General features: G+C 39.8%; 1 protein-coding gene across 2 annotated transcripts in view; it reads left to right on the forward strand.

Moving 5' to 3' along the window:
* The window catches only part of PLCB1 (phospholipase C beta 1), a 669180-nt gene that overhangs the window by 548020 nt on the left and 101151 nt on the right, over positions 1–20009 (forward strand). For both annotated transcript variants that reach the window (XM_026012292.2, XM_026012291.2), the window contains exons 24-27: positions 5985–6117; positions 9297–9350; positions 12391–12610; positions 16318–16498. In XM_026012292.2, coding sequence (XP_025868077.1) covers positions 5985–6117; positions 9297–9350; positions 12391–12610; positions 16318–16498 — 588 coding nt within the window. The remainder of the gene's footprint in view (positions 1–5984; positions 6118–9296; positions 9351–12390; positions 12611–16317; positions 16499–20009) is intronic.

Genomic DNA, 20009 nt, shown 5'->3' on the forward strand with positions numbered 1-20009 from the left:
CACTTCTGTTCTCTTTGGAAGTAGGAAAGACATAAATTTTTTAAAATAAAATCTTCTTGTTGTAACAGATCCATTATTCCATGTTTTGAAGGAAAAAATAATGTAACACTTACATTTGGCCACTAGAGGGCAAGCACCTACTGCTGTTGTTCATTATGCACAATTTTCTCCACCCAACTAAGCGAACTTTAGCGCAACTATCTTCTGAACTTTCCTTGAAATTTATTTAATTGGATTCCAGGAAGATCTCTATTAAATTGACAAAATTGACATTTCTTGTTCTTTTGTTTCTTTTGTAATTTCCGGTAAGATGTGAAAGGATTTTATGCTTATTTTATCCAAACTGATAAAAAAGAATATTTGGGAAAAGACTGGGCAGAAATAAAGTCATAGGTGTTGACTTCCACTGATTCTTTTGATCATGACAAGGAATTTGGTTTCTGCTTTTCAGCTCACATATCTATAAAAGGGAATTATTCAATTTTCCAGTGATGATGTCAAAATTTTAATTCTACTATTGTATTATTACTACAGGCATTTGTGTTTAGCTGTTCTATTTAACTCATTTAGCTTTTTATACATGAATAATGCCTTTTGAGTGTAACCAAGTAAGCTCTCTGAGAATGATGCTTACATTTACACATCTCTATATTTCAGCTTCAAATTAAGTTCCTTAGAAGTTGCTATTAGCACAGAATACTGAATGAAATAGGGCAATAGTGCAATTCAGACTTTAAACTCTAAGATGTATTCAAACACCAATCCTGCTGTTAACTGTGTGGCCTCTAGCAAGTTACATGACTTTTAATAAAGTCTTTAGTAAAGACCTTTAGAGGCACGTGGGTGGCTCAGTGGTTGAGCATCTGCCTTTGGCTCAGGTGGAGATCCCAGGGTCCTGGGATCAAGTCCCACATTGGGCTCCCTGCATAGAGCCTGCTTCTCCCTCTGTCTGTGTCTCTGCCTCTGTGTGTGTGTGTGTCTCATGAATAAATAAACGAAATCTTTAAAAAAAAAAGACCTTTAATGACACCTTGGATTTCTTTTTTTTTTTAATTTTATCTATTTGAGAGAGAGTGAGTGAGCGAGAAAGAGAGCACATGAATGGTGGGGAGGGAGAGAGGCAGAGGAAGAAAGACTCCCTGCTGAGCAGGGAACCTGACAGGGGACTTGATCCTAGGACTCTGAGATCATGGCCTGAACTGGAGGCAGACGCTTAACGAACTGGGCCACCCAGGAACCCCAATGTCTTGGATTCCTTTCCTTTATAGTGGAATTGAGAGGGCATCCCACGCTGGCTGCAGAGAGGCTGGTGCGTCTAATACCATCTAGCCCTCGGTGATCTACAGTTGCTTCTGTTAGCACTCTCCATGACAGACAGGTATTAGAATTTGTACATCCTGCCCTTGGTTAACACAGTATTTTAAACATCAGTCTGATGCATTCACCATCATAGTTTCACATGAAACTAATAAATAAAATTTGTTTCTGGAATATCATAAGAGACACCTGACAAGTATCAAGCAAAAAGAAAAACTGTCAAGGAGCCCTCAAATTCCTCAGTCTAGCATTCAGTCCTCACTTGCCCTTTTCTCACCACCTTTGTCCAGTCACTGGGGCCAGGAGATAGGGCATGGTGGACTGCAGGTCCTTTGGTCCTTTGCATTTCCCAGCATAGCCCTCTCACTCCACCATTGCTGTGGGTGCATTGCTCACCTTGACACAATCCCAGAATTCCAGAAAAATTCTGCTCCTCTGGGCAGAGTGTACAAATAAACAGCTTCTGAGCCAAATGTGGTCTGAAGATGTGCTTTGTTTGGCCTCAGTGACTTAAAATTAGGCAGTTTCACACACATACACACACACACACACACACACGCAAAATTAGTTTTCCAGCTTTTTTTGAAGCCTGGGCAATAAAAGGCTGGTATGAAGCAGAGTGGCACCTGCACCTTCCCAGGAGCTCCCTGTCTAGCTCTGGGCATGGCCAGAGCTGTTGCATTAAGTCAGCTTTGCTCATTTCCATCATTTCCATTAACTGCCTATTCATGAACAGTGTGAGAGGCGCCTGGCTGGCTCAGTCAGTGGGGAGTATGACTCTTGATCTCAGAATTGTGGGTTCGAGCCCCACATTGGATGCAGAGATTACTTAAAAGTAAAATCTTTAAGACAAAAAAATTGTATGGTGTGACTGGTGCCACCTGGGGTTCTGCAATGCAATCCACCTTTTGGGAGGAATCTGAGGGTGTGAGTGAGCCCTGGACTAAGCAAGCATTTCTCCAAAGCTTACCTCAAAATCCAGCAACTAACCTTGGTCTCTTTATCCTCAATTATAACTGTAACATGTGTGCCTATATGTTTACTCAACACTTAGCTGCTTAAAAAAAAAAAAAAAAGTGTCTGGGGAGCCTGGGTGGCCCAGTGGTTGAGTGTCTGCCTTTGGTTCGGGTCATGATCCCAGGGTCTTGGGATCAAGTTTCTCATCGGGCTCCCCACAGGGAGCCTGCTTCTCCCTCTGCCTATGTCTCTGCCTCTCTCTGTGTCTCTTGTGAATAAATAAATAAAATCTTTTTTTAAAAATCTCTCTGCATTGATACAGTATGTCAGTTTCTGGGATGTGGGGCTTTGTCTTGCATAACCTTGATAAGCAGAGATTTATTTTTCCTTCAACTTGACTCTAGTTGACAATTGAACTTGGTTTTCCAAGGGCATACAGCTACATGGAATGTCTGCAAACCTGATACAAGGTGAAAATAAGTTGTTGGATTCATTTTGGACACACTTCCAGCCTGAAACCCCCAAGACACTCATTTTGGTTGCCAAAAACAGCCACATATTATTGCTTTTCTGAAAGCTGGCTTGCCATCACCTCTTTTCCTCCGTCAAAATTTTCTTTTACCCTATCTCTCTCCAGAGGACTATTTTTAGCCAGCTTTCACATTGGAAAAAAATGTGATTTATCTCCCACATGGTTCCAGAAACCTGCCTGTATATCAATGAGGAAGGTCAGATGCCCATGGAACAGGAGGACCCTCCCTCCTGGTTTCCCAGGCACTGAGTTTGGTGACTGCAAGCACCCTTGTGGCCAGGAGGCTGGGAAGCTTTCCCCTTCCTTGTTCGACCCAGGGGACCAGGCCCAGTGGATGACTTTGCTGGTGTCCCAGTGTTCTTTCCCACATTCCCTTTACGTCGGTCCCTCCCATGCTGTGTAAATGTATCTCCTCTATGAATTTTGTGGCCAAACATCTATGATATATGTCAGTCTTCTCAAGTGTCCCACAAAACCAAATACCTGCAGGAGTGAGAGAGGTGAAGCCTAAATGAGTAAGGAGGGAACAATTCTAAAAAGAATGGGGGGGGATCCCTGGGTGGCGCAGCGGTTTAGCGCCTGCCTTTGGCCCAGGGCGTGATCCTGGAGACCTGGGATCGAATCCCACATCGGGCTCCCGGTGCATGGAGCCTGCTTCTCCCTCTGCCTGTGTCTCTGCCTCTCTCTCTCTCTGTGACTATCATACATAAATAAATAAAAATTTAAAAAAATAAAAAAATAAAAAATAATAAAAAATAAAAGGAACAGGAACCGCTCCATGCCAGCCCAACATGGGGAACACAGGCCCAATGTTGCCAATCTGATTTTTCAAGAAAAGCAAGAAATTTATTTTATTAACAAAAAAAGTCTCCTTAATTAAAATATGTGGCAACATTGGGTGAGCCAAAGAAAACATTTCCATGCGCTCTGTTTGGACCATATTCCTCTAGTTTGCCATTTTTTTTAAGTTTTATTTATTTAAGTAATCTCTACACCCAATGTTTGCTCGAACCCACGACCCCAGATGAAGAGTCACATGTTCCTCTGACTGAGCCAACCAGGCACCCCAACATTGCAATTTTTTGGTGAACAAAAAATATGCAGTCCCTCCCTTTGGCATAATGCTCTAGGGATAATTTTCCTGATGGATGGAATTTACTAATGCAATCAAAGTAGAACTTACCCATCCAAAGTAGCCATTTTTCAAAAGGCAGAGTTCTACCACGGTGAGTTCTGTAGGCTGGCTAATTTCTTCCTTTAGGTTCTTGCCTCTCCTACTTCATTTCCAGCCACTAGCCCCAGAGCTCATCTCTTGCACTTCAATACCACTAGCCATGAGTTGACCATGGTAGATAAGTAGGGATGACCTGTTATGATAAGTTCTGCCATCAATTAAAGCAGTTTTGGAATTTGTGTTTGAACGATGCATTGGGGGACAGAGTAAAAGCCACTCGTGACAATCATTTTCATCTTACATTTCATAGAAATGTTTTCATATGACCTTCTGCTGTGTGTAGTCACATGGCAAAATATCACAATGTTGTGCTTCAAATGACTTCAGGCTCTTTCCTAATATAATATATATTTTATGTACTACCAAGTAGAACATTGGGATAGCCATGGTCAGTAATGTCTGCCATGAACCTGGAAGGCAATTCTAAGAAAAGAGTTGCAGAGCGTTTAAGAATTCAAATGCATTGTTGCAATGGTATGTGATGACTAGTGAGGCAGCTTTTAATAAAGAACAATGTTTATTCAACAAACATTTAATATATATTTATTCTACATAGAACACAGTGGACTAGCTGCTAGAGGGGATGGAGTGGAGATTTCATAAATTCCAGTGCATTTATTATTACTTTTCACTGGTAGTATTGCACAAATTCAAAACTTTTTTTTTTATTTTGTGTACACCTATTCACTCTGTGCCAGAAACTATTCTAAGCATTTCACAAATATTTACTTATTTGATCCTTTAAACAATTTTACAGTGTACATAATATAATGACACTCAGTACAGACACATGTTCATCTATAAAGATGAGGAAATTGAGGCAGAGAATTAAGTGACTTGCCCAATACTACATTGTTAATACTATACAAGGCCAGGCAGAGGTGCCTGGGTGGCTCGATTGAGCATCCAGCTCTTAATTTATTTGTTTGTTTGTTTTTTAGATTTTATTTATTAATTCATAAGAGAGAGAGAGAGACAGAGAGGCAGAGACATAGGCAGAGGGAGAAGCAGGCTCCATGCAGGGAGCCCAACGTGAGACTCGATCCTGGGACTCCAGGACTACACCCTGGGCCAAAGGCAGGTGGTAAACTGCTGAGCCACCCAGGCATCCCTCTTGGTTTTGACTCAGGTTGTGATCTCAGGGCTGTGAGATCAAGCCCTGTGTCAGGCTCTGTCCTGAGCCAGCTTGAGATTCTTTCTTCCTCTCTCCCTGCCCCTGTTGTTCATTCTCTCTCTAATTAGTAAGCAAATCTTTTTAAAAACTAAGTGGCAAGGCCAGTTTTTTAATCCAGGTAAATATGACTCCAAAATCTGTACTTGTAAACCACTGTACAAATAAGCTACTGCTGTATGACAAACATCTCCCAAATTTAGTGGCTTACAACATCAACAATGACTTACTATTTTTCATGAGTCTTTTGGTTAGCTGGGCAATTCTGCTGCTTTGGACCAGGCTCAGCCCATCGTAGCTGGACTCCCTCATGTGTTTATGGTCAGCCAGCGCTGGCTAGTCGGGGAGATCCTTACCTAGATGAATCAGCTTTCCTCTATATGGTGTCTTATTCTCCATGGCTGTCGCAGGAGTCTGGGAAAGAGAGGAAAAATTCACAAGTGCCTTCTCAATCTTCTGCTTGCATCAAATTTGCTACTGTCTCATTTGACCTAAGCAAATCATATGGCCCTGTCCAGAGTCAGTGTGACAGGGCGCTACAAAAAGGCATGGACATTGGAAGATGTACAAATTAGTGTTTTTTAATATAATTAACCTACCATAGTCACGGTTCAACACCAAGGTGTTTTTCTGTTTTCCAGACAGTTTCAATTTGATATTTTAGATTCCAGATGTGTCGTGAAAACGCCAAATCAAATGTAGCCCTGTTGGCTTAGGAAGGTCACAAAAGAACGGTAAAAAATTGGAAAATGAAATGATGTTTATGATTATAGGCTGATCCTGGGGAAACACCGTCAGAAGCTCCAAGTGAAACTGGGACAAATCCAGCAGAAAACGGAGTGAATCACACTACATCTCTGGCACCCAAACCACCCTCCCAGGCCCTCCACAGCCAACCAGCTCCAGGTAAACACTCTGGAAAGAGAACTGTATAACATGACTAAGAGCCTCTAGTTTATTTGTGCCGCTCAAGGAGATAGTGTGATTTAGTTACCTAGAGTATCAAGGAAGCAAAGATGCAAGGACATAGGAGGAGCTCCAGAAATGTGGAGTGAATGAATGAATGAATAAAAAACAAATGCCACGAGAGATTCATGAGTGCTCATCTGGCTCTGATAATAACTTATGAGGCTACAACAAACCATCACCCAGATCCCCATGTGTATTTAGTGATCAGTATTAATCCATGCACTCGCAGAGTTTGTGAAGGATTCTTCATGAGACTTATAAACAGCAACACTTGGCAAGCATCTTCTTATTTCTATGTCACAATTAAGTCTCTGCCAATTATTCCTTTCCATCTTCCTCCAACATATTTTTCAGTGGCCTTGGGTATCCACTGACTGCTGAGCATTCTGCTCAGCTTTTCAAGTGGATTGACTAAGGCTATGAGGGTCTATTCTGTCATTTTCCCCACTGGGCAGATGAAGAAATTGGTTTTGAGATGAATAAGTACATCTTGAAGGCCACATAGCTAGTGAAGAGTGAAGTCAGGATGGACACAGTTCCCTGTGGTCCCAATTCTTGCTTTTGGTTCCTCTACTACCAAAGATCCACTCCTATCTCACTTCTTAGAAAAATCCTTTGATTTCTGTGCAGCTAACTTTGGCCTTTGATCTAAGACTGTTTTGGGCAAGTCTCTCTCATATATATGTCCCCGTTTCCCCAGAGGATGGTAAGCTTCCCAGGATAGGCTTCAGTTTGATGCTTACTTGGTACAGACCTGAGGAATAGCATGGACTTGATCACTTTTGTCGAATGGGTTAATATAAAGTAAAAAAAGGAAGAACAATTTCCTTCTATGAAGGTATGTTTTTTTTTCCTTCCTGCCTCATCGTACTACAGCATAGCAGTGATGAAATCCAGATCTTTTATTTGGGAGGAAAAGGGTAATTCTCATGGGGGAGAGTGAGATTTTGACAAGAACAAATAATATTGAATTTGTAAGAAATGTACATGAACTGGGGCCTGTAATTTCAAGAAGGCTGTTGAGATCAATAATGGTAAGAAGACAATTTTACCATAAAGAGTGATATTTTATTTTTTTATAAATTTATTTTTTATTGGTGTTCAATTTGCCAACATATAGAATAACACCCAGTGCTCATCTCATAAAGTGCCCACCTCAGTGCCCGTCACCCAGTCACCCCCACCCCCTGCCCACCTCCCCTTCCACCACCCCTAGTTCGTTTCCCAGAGTTGGGAGTCTTTCATGTTCTGTCTCCCTTTCTGATATTTCCCACTTATTTTCTTTATCCTTTCCCCTTTATTCCCTTTCACTATTTTTTATATTCCCCAAATGAATGAAACCATATAATGTTTGTCCTTCTCCGATTGAAAGAGTGATATTTTCAAATGAAAATTTTTTATATAACAAATACAAACATTTTGAGTGCTTCTGGAATATAAATAAGTCATTTAAATACGTGAGTAAATATAGTCTTGTGCTATGAACAGTAAAAGAAACTTTGGCATTTTAGCACTTGATTTTTTTAACTTGATGTTTTGAAATAATATGACTTACAGAATCATTTTTAAAATGGTACAGAATGTATTGCAAAAATGGTCTTCTCTCCTCTAGTGTTAACATCTGTCAGAATCATGGTGCAGTTATCAGACCAGGAAATTAACGTTGGCACAGTACTTGGAACTGAACTACAGACCTCATTTGAACTTCACCTGCTTTCTACTAATGTCTTTTCTTTTTAAAATTAGCCTCCATGCCCAGCATGGAGCTCAGTGTGGGGCTTGAACTCATGATCCTGAGATCAAGACCTGAGCTGAGATCAAGAGTCTGACACTTAACGGACTGAGCCACCCAGGTGTCCCTGTCCTGATGTCTTTTTATTGTTCCAGATTCCAGCTTAGGATCCCACATTGTATTTAATTGTCATGTCTCCTTAGTTTCCTTGAGTCTATGACAGTTGATCCTGTCTTTTATGACCTTGACACTTCTGAAGAGTACTGGTCCATTATTTTGTGGAATATCCCTCAATTTCGATTTGTCTGATGTTTCCCCATGATTAGAGTGAAGTTTTGCATTTTTGGCAAGAATATCGCGTAGACAATGCTGTCCTTCTCACTGCATCACGTCACGGGCACCCGATGCATTTCTCATCATTGGTGTTGGATCACTTGGTTAAGGTGGAGTCGGACAGGTTCTTCAACTGAAAATTCTCATTTCCCCTTTATAGTTAATAGTTATCTTAGGGAAGATACCTTGAGACTATGAAAATAACCTTTTTCTCCTTAAACTTATCTGATAATTTGGGTATCCAACAATAGATCTAGCCTGCCACAATTATTACTGCCTGCCGGTCAGCATTTGATTTTTTTCAAAGACTACCTTGCCATTCCTGATTTTGCCAAAAGGTGGCAGTAGCATTGCTGAAACGGAATTTGTTGATAGGAGTTTTGATTCAAAGTGCAGGGATGGCCTTTCTCTCTGTTGATGGAGCATTATAGATTTGCATTTAATTAGGTTTGCCTCAAAGTAACAGAATAAAGACATTGCTTAGAATAGGGTTTTTTTGCAAGTAGTTTTCTCCTACAGTTTGTTATTTCTCCATAAAGAGACAGATTCAAGGGCCAAACTTAGTTGCTTTACGGGAAGAATGCAGTTTTTAAAGCTAAAGGAATATTCCATTGTATACATAAACAAATACCCACCATTTGCTTCAACGTGGATGGAACTGGAGGGTATTATGCTGAGTGAAATGAGTCCATCGGAGAAGGACAAACATTATATGTTCTCATTCATTTGGGGAATATAAATAATAGTGAAAGGGAATAGAAGGGAAGGGAGAAGAAATGGGTAGGAAATATCAGAAAGGGAAACAGAACATAAAGACTCCTAACTCTGGGAAACGAACTAGGGGTGGTGGAAGGGGAGGAGGGCGGGGGGTGGGGGTGAATGGGTGACGGGCACTGAGGGGGGCACTTGACGGGATGAGCACTGGGTGTTATTCTGTATGGTGGCAAATTGAACACCAATAAAAAATAAATTTCTTATTTAAAATAATGAAAAAAATACATATAAAAAAATAAAGCTAAAGGAAGCTTTTTCTTTTGTCTCTTTGTCTCAGGCTCTGTAAAGGCACCTGCCAAAACAGAAGATCTTATTCAGAGTGTTTTAACAGGTAAACACCGCCCTCTTTCCCCATGGAATTAGGCAGCTGAATATTATACAGCATAAGTATTTAAAAAGATTTCCCTTCATTTCTGAAAAATAGCATCATTAATATTTCTTCTCTGAAAACATCTGAAAATATACGGACCTAGGTAAAGCCATATTATGCAATGTAATCATATCGTCACAGAGAAGTAACCGTATTGGCAGATAGGACTTGATTGGTATAAAAATAATACAATTTCATAAGATATCTATATTAGAATCAAAGGATAGTTTCATACTGGAAATATAACCTAGTGAAAAAGGAATACATGCCTTCCCAAAGTGCCGATAATAAGCCATATTTAGAAATGCAGATTGTGAACCATTTGTGACCATAGAATAGAATGTTTAAGAACTATGATCCAGTTGGAAAATAATTTCTATTTGGTTAGTTCCTTAAACTAGTGGAACTAAAATTGGTACACGATTTCTTTAACACAACATGTTAGCAACATGTAGCAGAATCTTGGAAATGTTTACAATATTTGGCCCAATACACAGAAGAAATGCAAACACATGTTCACCAAAAGCAGCAGTATTCGTAACAGCCAAAAACTATAAACAACCCAAATGTCCATAAACAGTAGTGTAGATAAATAAATTGTGGTATAGTGACAGAATAAAATAGGGTACAGCTGTAGGGATAAATAAACTATGACCATACATAACATGGATAAAATTCACATGCATAATGTTGAGGAAAAGAGGCCAGGCACAAAAGAGCGCATTCTTTGTAATTCTAGCTACATAAAGCTAAAAACAGGCAAAACTAATTTGTCTCATAGAAACACAGATTCGGATTATACTTGGGAGGGGAGAGGGGATGCAAAAACCAAAAAAAAAGGACCTCCGGGGCACTGCTAATATTCTGGTTTTGACCTGAATGGTAGTTATGAAAACATGTCTGCTCTGGGAAAATGTATAGGGAGGTAAACTTATGATTTATGCACTTTCATGTGTGTACATTTCACCAAAATAATATGTAAAACATGCATAGGATAATAACTGGAGGAATGTCTTTAAACGTGTTCTTAAAGATTTAATTCCACAGGAGATAATATAATGCTAACATGTAAAACAAAAGGCAGAAGTGTAAATACAGCATGATTCTAGTGTTATTTTAAAACACATAAATGTGTAGACAAAAGGCAATGGATGTGTACTGATGTATTAGCAGTGATTATCTCTGGGTGGCTTGTTTATGAGTGATACTTGTTCCTCTATGTAAATGAACATTACCCTTATGCTTCAGAGAATATTCAAAGACTAGCCTTTTATCCATAGATTTTAAAAAAACATAGTACTTTTTGTGGAATTTCTTTTTCATCATAGATTGGAACCCTCATGCTAAACCTACTATAGCTGAAGTGTTCGCTACCATTTTAATGAAGTGGGATTGAATCTGTCACCCAAAATGCAGCAATTCCTAGGATTATAAATTCTTAGTATAATAAGGTATTATGCAACCATAATGAGTCCATTTGGGCCTGAGGGAAACCATTAAATAAATGTACCTGATTCTCTTCCTGGCCTCTTTCTCAAAAGGAATTGACTGTCAAGAGAATAGACACATTGTAAAAAAGGTTAGCATGTTTCAATTGCTTGACAACCTTAGCATTTAAGCACACAAATTATTATTCTGATTTCAGTGTTTATCCACTACATAACTCATTTCTATTCAGGTCTGTTGTTCTTCATGGCATATACTATTTCTGAATCTCCTGACAGTTCTTAATATTTATGATAACATACGTTTGTTCCCAGAAACAGAAAGTTCAAATGAAAGGATGGAAACATGTGAACTATGACTTAATTGAGGTGCAAATAAATGATAATTCATTGAAGTTAAGACACCATCAATTTGAAGGCTCCCCACTATTCATGGATTGCTAAGAAAGAAAAGCACCAACAAGTTGTGACCTCGACAATTGACAGATTGTACAATGCATCTTAATTTCAGAAATGTTAACATATTTTAAAATACATATTCTAGAATTTGTGAAATATGTCTGTAAAATACAGAATGTTTTAAGGTCGAGCCCTGTCACAGTAAATGTTTTCCAAGCACTGGGTAAAATACGATATAGTAACGTATGCTACTACTAACCCTGATGGTGCCTTTGGGCGAATCACATCAAAGGACCTCCTCCCACTTCAGTGCTTTATATTGGAACACTATTGTGATAAATCCAAACCTACAATGTCTATGCTGTGGAGAGTACCCCTTAGAGATGGTGCTGTAGAACCTGTACGATTATTTGTTAAGCCTCAACAGGCACTCTGCCAGAAACTGTGTTCAATACTTTGCATGGTTCTTTTATTTCATCATCAGAACAACCCTAACAAGTAGTGGGGATATTGAGGTCCATAAAGTGGATCCTGTTGGGGTCCATTCTTTGACCATCACTTGTACCCACACCCCAGTTGTGAGTGTTGGCTCCTAACAGCTCAGAGCTTTCCCATTCTCTTGGAAATTGCCCTCAGCTAAAAGGAAGACCCCTCACCAAGAGGTTATGCCTCCCCTCACTGACTTTCTCAATTTGCAAAAGTCTGGCCTTCTTGCCTCAAGGTGAGGCTCATTATAGTAATGTAGAGCTCCCCATTGGATGGGTAGAAGTCAGGCACTAAAGGAGACCACACCATGTGCACATCTTCCCCTTCCCTTTCCCTGCTACAGGTCACTTCCTCTACCTGAGCCCCTTTCAGTAAATTACATCCAGACAAATCCCCCCTCCTGGCTTCTGCTTCTTGGGAACCCAAACATTCAAAAAAAAATTATAAGTGAAGAAATTGGGTCTTTGAGAAATTTAGTGACAGAATTACAGAAGTTAGGAAGTGACAGAGCCAGACTGGAACTCATATAGGTTTGATATCCAAGCTTTGCTCGTAAGCTCCAGTTGGCTGGAATCAAACAAATATTACCCGAGAAGCAGGTTGCCATTCCTCTTTACATCTGTTTTTACAATCCTCCCACATCTGCTAGCTCTTATACTCATTTGTTGCAGAAGTGGAAGCACAGACCATTGAAGAGCTAAAGCAACAGAAATCGTTTGTGAAACTTCAAAAGAAACACTACAAAGAAATGAAAGACCTGGTTAAAAGACACCACAAGAAAACCACAGACCTTATCAAAGAACACACTACAAAATATAATGAAATTCAGAATGACTACTTGAGAAGGAGGGCAGCTTTGGAAAAGACAGCCAAAAAGGACAGTAAGAAAAAGTAAGTTGATTGAATATTTCTGGTTTGTTCTATAGTGTGAAGGAAAAGAATCCTTTACATGGTTTTTCAATGTTTTACACCATATTTTGGCTCCAGTGCAAGAGGGAAAGCCACCTCAGCTCAGTTTTGCTTGTGCACTCAATTTCTTTATTTGCCTGCATCCTAAGAAAAGATATGCAGGCAATTCTACCCTTGAGTTCTGGCCTGTGGACCCAATACCAGTTGACTGACTTCCCATATGACAGCTGCCAACCTGGCAGGTATGAAATTTTGCTGTGTTCTAGAACCTAGTTGAAGAGGTAACTTGTTATAGAAAAGACTAGTTTCAACTACCCTTTGCTGCTCTTGCTGAAACCCGCAAAGCCTTGCACAGGTAACCCTTGTGTTTGGGCCTAGTGGCCCCCACAGCCCCATATACCCAGACCTTGACAGGGAGAAACATCTCTTACACTTTCATTCAACCAACATTTATTGAGTGCCTGCTGTGTGCCCTAGGGACACAGCAGTGACCGTGCCTTATGCAGTTACCACCCATAAGTAGCCAGCATGGCAATGCAGGGAACTATGTGATCATGCAAGTCGCCTGCCATTGTGCTGAATCAGATAGGCTCTACTACATCCTTTCTTTCATTTCCTTACAGAATAATCTTATCTTGATGTCAGGTTATAGACAGATGTAAGAGGCAATTTCAGATCCATATTGTGACATAAGATTTAATATGTGCTTAACTTAAAGGCACAATCAAACCCAATACTTGGGTATTAAAAAGCAACAACATCATCATTTCTTAGAATTAGATTAATTTTAGAAGCCATCAAGGTGAACTGCTGCCACTAGGAAGAAGCCAAAAGCTAAAGACATTAACGCTTACCCACAGTCACACAAAAAGTTCAGGCAAAGCTTGGCTTGAAACTTCTCCTAAATTTCTGTTGTAGTGATGTATACGTGGTCATTTGTTTATTCACATATTTGCTTACTTGGACATCATATCCTGAACGCTTCTAATAGAGTAAAGAAGTAACTTATCATAGAAGATATACATAAAAACCCTATGAAAATAGAGAAAGGAAAGCAATACATATACATACAGGCTGAGTGGCTACCAGTTATTCAGGCCCACAGTCCGATATGGGAGTCATTAGCCACATGTGGCTTTTAAGCCCCTGAAAAGTGGCTCATGGAAACTGAAATATGCTGTAAGTATAAAAAAATGTACCAGATTTCAAAAACTTCATTTAAAAAAAAGAACATAAAATAGCTCATATTTTTATATTGACATATTGATTTTATTTTAATTATATATTGAAATGATAATGTTTCAGGTGTACTAGGCTACCTGAAATATGTTATTAAAATTAACTTCACTCATTTGTTTTTACTTTTCAAGGTAGCCACTAAAAATTTTAAATCACATATGTGGCCCATGTTATATTTCTACTGGACAGTATCAACCATTTAATGTAATTTCTGTCCTTGAACACTGAAGTTAGCTCTTAGCTTCTAAGAAAAGGGAATATGGGTAGACAATTCTCCTTATCTGATTAAAGCAAACTTGTTTGTTTTTCTAAGAGAGACAAACGTTTTCCTGGTACTAAATTATAAAAGAATTCATCTCATGGATCTTAAACAGACAGTATTAGGCAACAAGGGATCATGTCTTCAACTCTGTTTTTTACAAAAGATACAGAAACACTGTTCCCTTTATTTTTTTTATACTTTTCTTCAAAAAATAAACAAAAGTCCCTAAGCATCTAGTATCAAAAGATACATCAAGAGAAACTTCTCTTCAAGAGGCAAAGCACTGAGAACTGATTATGTCCATCTATCTCCCATCACCTTTGATACACAGTAAAAACCTGGAAAAAGCTCAGAGTAATAAATGGAAATATTGTCCATTAAATTAGTTTCTTATTAAAATATCCACTGTCTTCAACTGAGCTTTCCACATCATGGAAAGAGCAGATCATTCAAAGATAGTTTCTGTCCGGACACTGGCATGCAGTGTTTGTGTTGTTTTTGAAAACACAGACTTTGCCTTACGCTAGATGTCTGTCCTTGGATGAGCTTCTCTGGGCTCCCCCTTACTGTGTCCTTAGGCAAATTGTCTCACTGAATCTCCCTTTCTGTAATGTAAACTGGAGATAGTCATACCTACTTGTTGGGTTGCTGTGAAAACCAAAAGTAGAGAGTGCCTGGCACATGTTGAGTGGTCAATAAATGTTGGCCTGTTGCCTCTGTTGTGGTGGTTGTGGTACTTGTGGCTGATTGAAGAAACACCTTTATGTTCTGGTTTCAGTGACTTCCTGCTACAAAAGACAATAAATGTATCTCATGCTCATGCAAGGATGGAGGTCACCTCACTGATGCTACTTATTGTTATATTGACAAATAAACTTGTATTCATGCCAGGACGGAGGGCCACCTCAATGCTGCCATGCCATTCTGATGTATCAGGCTCATGAGCCTTGTAGAATGTTCATTCTCATTTGGCATTGCACATAAAAATGCAAATAGAAACCTTTGAAAGAATTCTGAATCCCTTACTTGCCACAATAGGATCCTAACACCAACTTCAATTCAACACCAACACCAACATCATCCCTTATTTGCCTCTCCCTGTAGCACCATCAATACTGGCCTAAGTCAAAGTGAAAGCAACAGGAATTAGTGCCAGCTGATTCAAGAAACTTCCACCCATTCCACCTGGCCACAAGTGAAAAACATGGAGGTAGAATCTGATGTGCTAGATCTCTTAGGTGGTTTAGTTTTTTTCTGCAGAAGTTTCCACGTGAATGAAGAAAACAGACTGCTCTTGGTGCCCTGTTCTCAACATAATCACTTTTTTCTGTGTGCCCTAAAAAAAGTAAGAGCACAAAATTTGAAGGAATCACACCATATGTTTTAGCACAATTAGTGAAAATTGCTTTGATTTATTTCAACATTTCTCGTTAACTCCTCAATATCTGTATAATTCTCTATGAACAGCTCAAAGAAAGTCACCTGCACAGAAAAGCACTCAAAACATATTTTTCAATGAACTCATTCATCCTCCTTTCTCTTATAACCTAAGCATTTGGCAGAAAGTTCCATTTTGGGTAGAGCTATCCATGAAGTTGGTACGTCTCCCAAAGAAACTGATTTTAATAATGTACCTTTGCTATTAAAAGATGTCAAGAAACAGAACATGTCAGCCTGGGGAGGGGGAAGGTTTTGCTGGCATATGGGATCTGCACATGCTCTGTTTTATATCCATATTACCCAGATGCAAAATTTAGCACCTCTTCAAATCCCCTGACAGAATCCAATCAATGCCGAGTGTATTGAAGTCATTATAGGAGATAAGTAGCTGGGAATTACATTATACATGTCCTGTTAAAAAAAATTACAAGATAAAATCCTTAAAAAATGCTTATTAGACATTGTTTTTCCCAATGGGGGGATTATCATTCTCTCCACAACTACCACAGGGTCCCCAGCCTCCTGACTTTCCTTCTCTACCCCTACCTGAAATCTCACAAACATCATCTACTTTCTATTTGGAGACCCTCTGCTGTCCTTGGGGTATTGGCCTCTATCTCAAGTGGTTTATTAAAACATTTATTTCCCAAGAACACAGCACTCTATCTAGGAGGAACTATGGTGTGCAGTCTTCCCTTCAACTTGTTATGACCTGCATGTTTTCTGATCAAACTCCATGTCTCTGCAGATCAGATCCCAGCAGTCCTGACCATGGTTCATCAACAATTGAGCAAGATCTTGCTGCCCTTGATGCCGAAATGACCCAAAAGTTAATAGACTTGAAGGACAAACAACAGCAGCAGCTGCTTAATCTTCGACAAGAGCAGTATTATAGTGAAAAATACCAGAAGCGAGAACATATTAAACTGGTAAGCCTGAGAAACACAATTGTGTTTATATGGCTGGAACCATCTTTTCTATAGAAAACTCTAAAGAGTTTCTAAAGATAACTTTAAAGAGAAACAGTGGTGGGTCTGGCTGGAACCTTCCTCTGGCTTCCTTGGCCAGTAATCTTATCTGCCAGGTTATTGAGAGAGATAAGATGCATTTCTCAGATCCATATTGAGACATGCGATTTAACACATGCTTAACTTAAAAGCACAATCAAAACTCAGTACTTGGGCTTTTAAAAACAACAAAATCATTTCTTAGAACTTGAATTGTAGAAGGGCACCTAGTGTCTACCTCACTAATAATTTACAAGCTCCGCTATTCCAGAATCTTTACCAAGCTCCTCTCTGTTCCCCAATGATGCTATGTTTGTTTTTGTTCTCACTAACTTATTTTGGGGTTATAATAGTCTTTTAGGGGAGAATCTGAACTCTTACAAGGAGTTTAAAAAAACAAAACAAAACAAAACAAAACAAAAAGACACTTATCCTGGCTCAAGAAAATTAAGAACATGCTACAAGTAAATACTCCCTTTTTTTTTTTTTTTTTTTTTTTTTTTTTTTTTTTTTGGTGTCACCGGGACTTCCAAGCACTAAACAAAGTACAGAGTTCACTCTCCTACATTTAGGAGAGTATCTACATGGACAGTATGAAATGTCTACCCAATTGCTGAGGCTCCCTATGGAAGGAGATGATCACTAGTGTGTCTCATAGTGATCACTAGTCTCTCTCGTAGTGATCAGTTTTGTCCCCCAAAAGTTTTTCTCAAAGATTATGACATTCTCTCCACTTTGTTGATGCCTTAATATAATAGGGTCATGATAAATATTTGGTGACAGATTAAATGAATCAAATGATAAAGTAGCCTTGAAAATAAACATGTGCCCCAAACAAAGCAAATGAGTAAGCTAATAGAAATTAAAGTATATCCAGAGTTTGTATGTGTTTGTACGAACTGTTTCTGTGCCAAGGTCCTGTCTATCTAAGAGAATTCCGAAGCTGTTTCTGCTTTGGAGATCAGTGGATGCTTTAGCCATCACTGCAAAATAGGTGATTCAGTGTCATGTTGTTGACCTAGCACTGGTTCCCCAGTGATAATATTAATATGCAAACGAGCAGGCCAAAGTCACATGAGGACTTAATTAAACATCAGATTCCAATTGGCCAGTTATTCTCAACTTCAGCATGCATCAGAATCATTTAGAAGGCCTCTTAAAACACAGATTTTTGGTCCTTGCTCCAAATTTCCAATTCATCAAGACTCTTGTAGGGCTGGTGCTTCTGATGCTTTGGGTCCCATGACCACACTTTGAGGATCTCTGCCTGATTCCTAAATGTAAGGCTTGAGGATTTATTTTTAACAAGCTCTGCCTTGCTTTGATGGGCTGCCTTGTTTGTGAATCACTGAAATAAGAATGGTAGGGCTGGGGTCAGGTTCAGTGTAAGGGATTGCCTGATAGGCCAGAGGAAGTCAAAGTAAATCTTAGTGAGAAATAGTGGCTTTGAGACCTTGCTACAACCACAGCCATCTGACTTTTCTCCAGTACCTCATCCCTAGTACTCCAGAAAATAACAACAATAATAAAAATTAAAATAACACCCATGTATTGAGCATTCACGATAGGGGCTATAGCCCGTGCTAAGCTATTTACAGAAATTGTCTGAGTTAATCCTTACAAAAACCACCACTGGAGTTTAGTATTATTGTCAGTTTATTATGCAAATAAAAAACAGAGCAATTCAGTGACTTTCTTTAGCATATTCATGGTATATACAACCATCAGCACAGTTTTAAAACATTTTTATCACCTCGAAAAAAAAAACCCTCATTCATTCATCATTAAACAAATACTTATTAGATACCTACTCAGTAAATATTTTCAAATAGAAGAGGATAAAAATGACAACAATCCCAGCCTCTATGGAGGTTACATTCTAGATGAGGGGTCAGACCATGAACAAAATGAATTGGTACGGGGCACTTGGGTGGCTCAGTCGGTTAAGCGTCTGCCTTTGGCTCAGGCTGTGATCTCAGAGTCCTGGGATGGAGCTCTGAGTCCAGCTCCCTGCTCAGTGGGGAGTCTGCTTCTCTCTCTCCCTTTGCCCCTGCCCCCCCTCATTTAGTGCTCTCTCTCTCTCTCTCTCTCTCTCTCTCTCATATAAATTAATAAAAGCTTTAAAAAATAGGTTGGTAAAATATATAGTATGTCAGGTGGTCCTGAGGGTTTAGGAGGAAAATCAATGAGAAGTGGGGAAATAGGAATTAGGGATGGAAGGAGGAAGTTTGAGGAGTATGCTTTGAAATTTTAAATCAAGTAACTGGAAGGACTCAGTGCAGAGGCAGCATCCGACTTAGGAATGAAGGACTGATCCCTACAAGCACATGGGGCAGGAATTTGCCCAGCAGAAGGATTAGCAAATGCAAAGACTCTAGGTTAGGGATAAGCCTGTCTGTTGGGGGACCAGCAGGGTGGTTCCATCTTAGGACGTTAGAGATGAGACTTTTGGGGCTGGGGCAGATCTCTTATGGTTGTAGGCCTCTTATGGCCTCTGTGTTTCATTCAGAGTGAAGTTGATGCCACTGAAAGGTTTTGAGTGGAATGACATGACCTAAAGTAACATTTACAAGGATCCTTTTGTGTACATGGTGAAGAGTAGGGCCCCGGGAGAAGGCCATCCCAAGGCACAGTTCCGTTGAATGGTGGCCCATGGCATTAGAAGTCCGGTGGTTCCCTGGCAGATGACTGCAGTTGACAAACAGGGTCAAATATCACTTTGAGGCAATCCAGGTAATCCAGCTGTAATCTGGAGTTTTTCCCCAGAATTCTAGCCTCTAGCAAGGTTCCATTCCCCAAGGAGAGACAAGGCCGAATAAGAGGGAAATCCAACAGCCATGAGAGAGTCCTAAAAGAAGAATTCAACGCATGGATGAAAACAGAAGCCCAAACATACCAAAAGGGCCTTTCCAGGAGCAAGGGACGGTACACATGGGTGCAGAAATCACAGGGAGGAGCTACAGAAGCTCAGCATCACAGAAGAAACACCTGAGCGTGAGGCATCACATCACATTCCACCAGAGGAGGCCACACAGGGCTGCTCAACAGATTTTCTCCCAGGGAAGCTTGGCTTAGGAACTAGGGAAGACCCAGATGAGCTTATAGGTGGAAAAAGCCACCTGAAGGGACAAGCAGGAGAAGTAGTAGAATTCCTACGGGAGGTGGCAATCCCACAGCACGTGCTCCTACACCCTTCTCCCTAGGAAGGAACAAGTGTGTTCATAGTAAAAGCTTTGAAGAGTTTTCAGAAAAACGTACATACATGTTCAAGCCAGTCTGGCCCTTTCAGGGCAAATATACTCAAAATACTCCTCGTTTCACCTTTGTGACTATGGATTTGGGTTTCAGATAAAGCCCTAATGCCATTGAACACAATTGTATTCTTTTGTTAAGAAAGTTAAGGCCCAAACACCTAGGATTTAAAACCACACAA

Source organism: Vulpes vulpes, chromosome 14, assembly GCF_048418805.1.
Source record: "Vulpes vulpes isolate BD-2025 chromosome 14, VulVul3, whole genome shotgun sequence".
Classification (NCBI taxonomy): Eukaryota; Metazoa; Chordata; class Mammalia; order Carnivora; family Canidae; genus Vulpes; species Vulpes vulpes.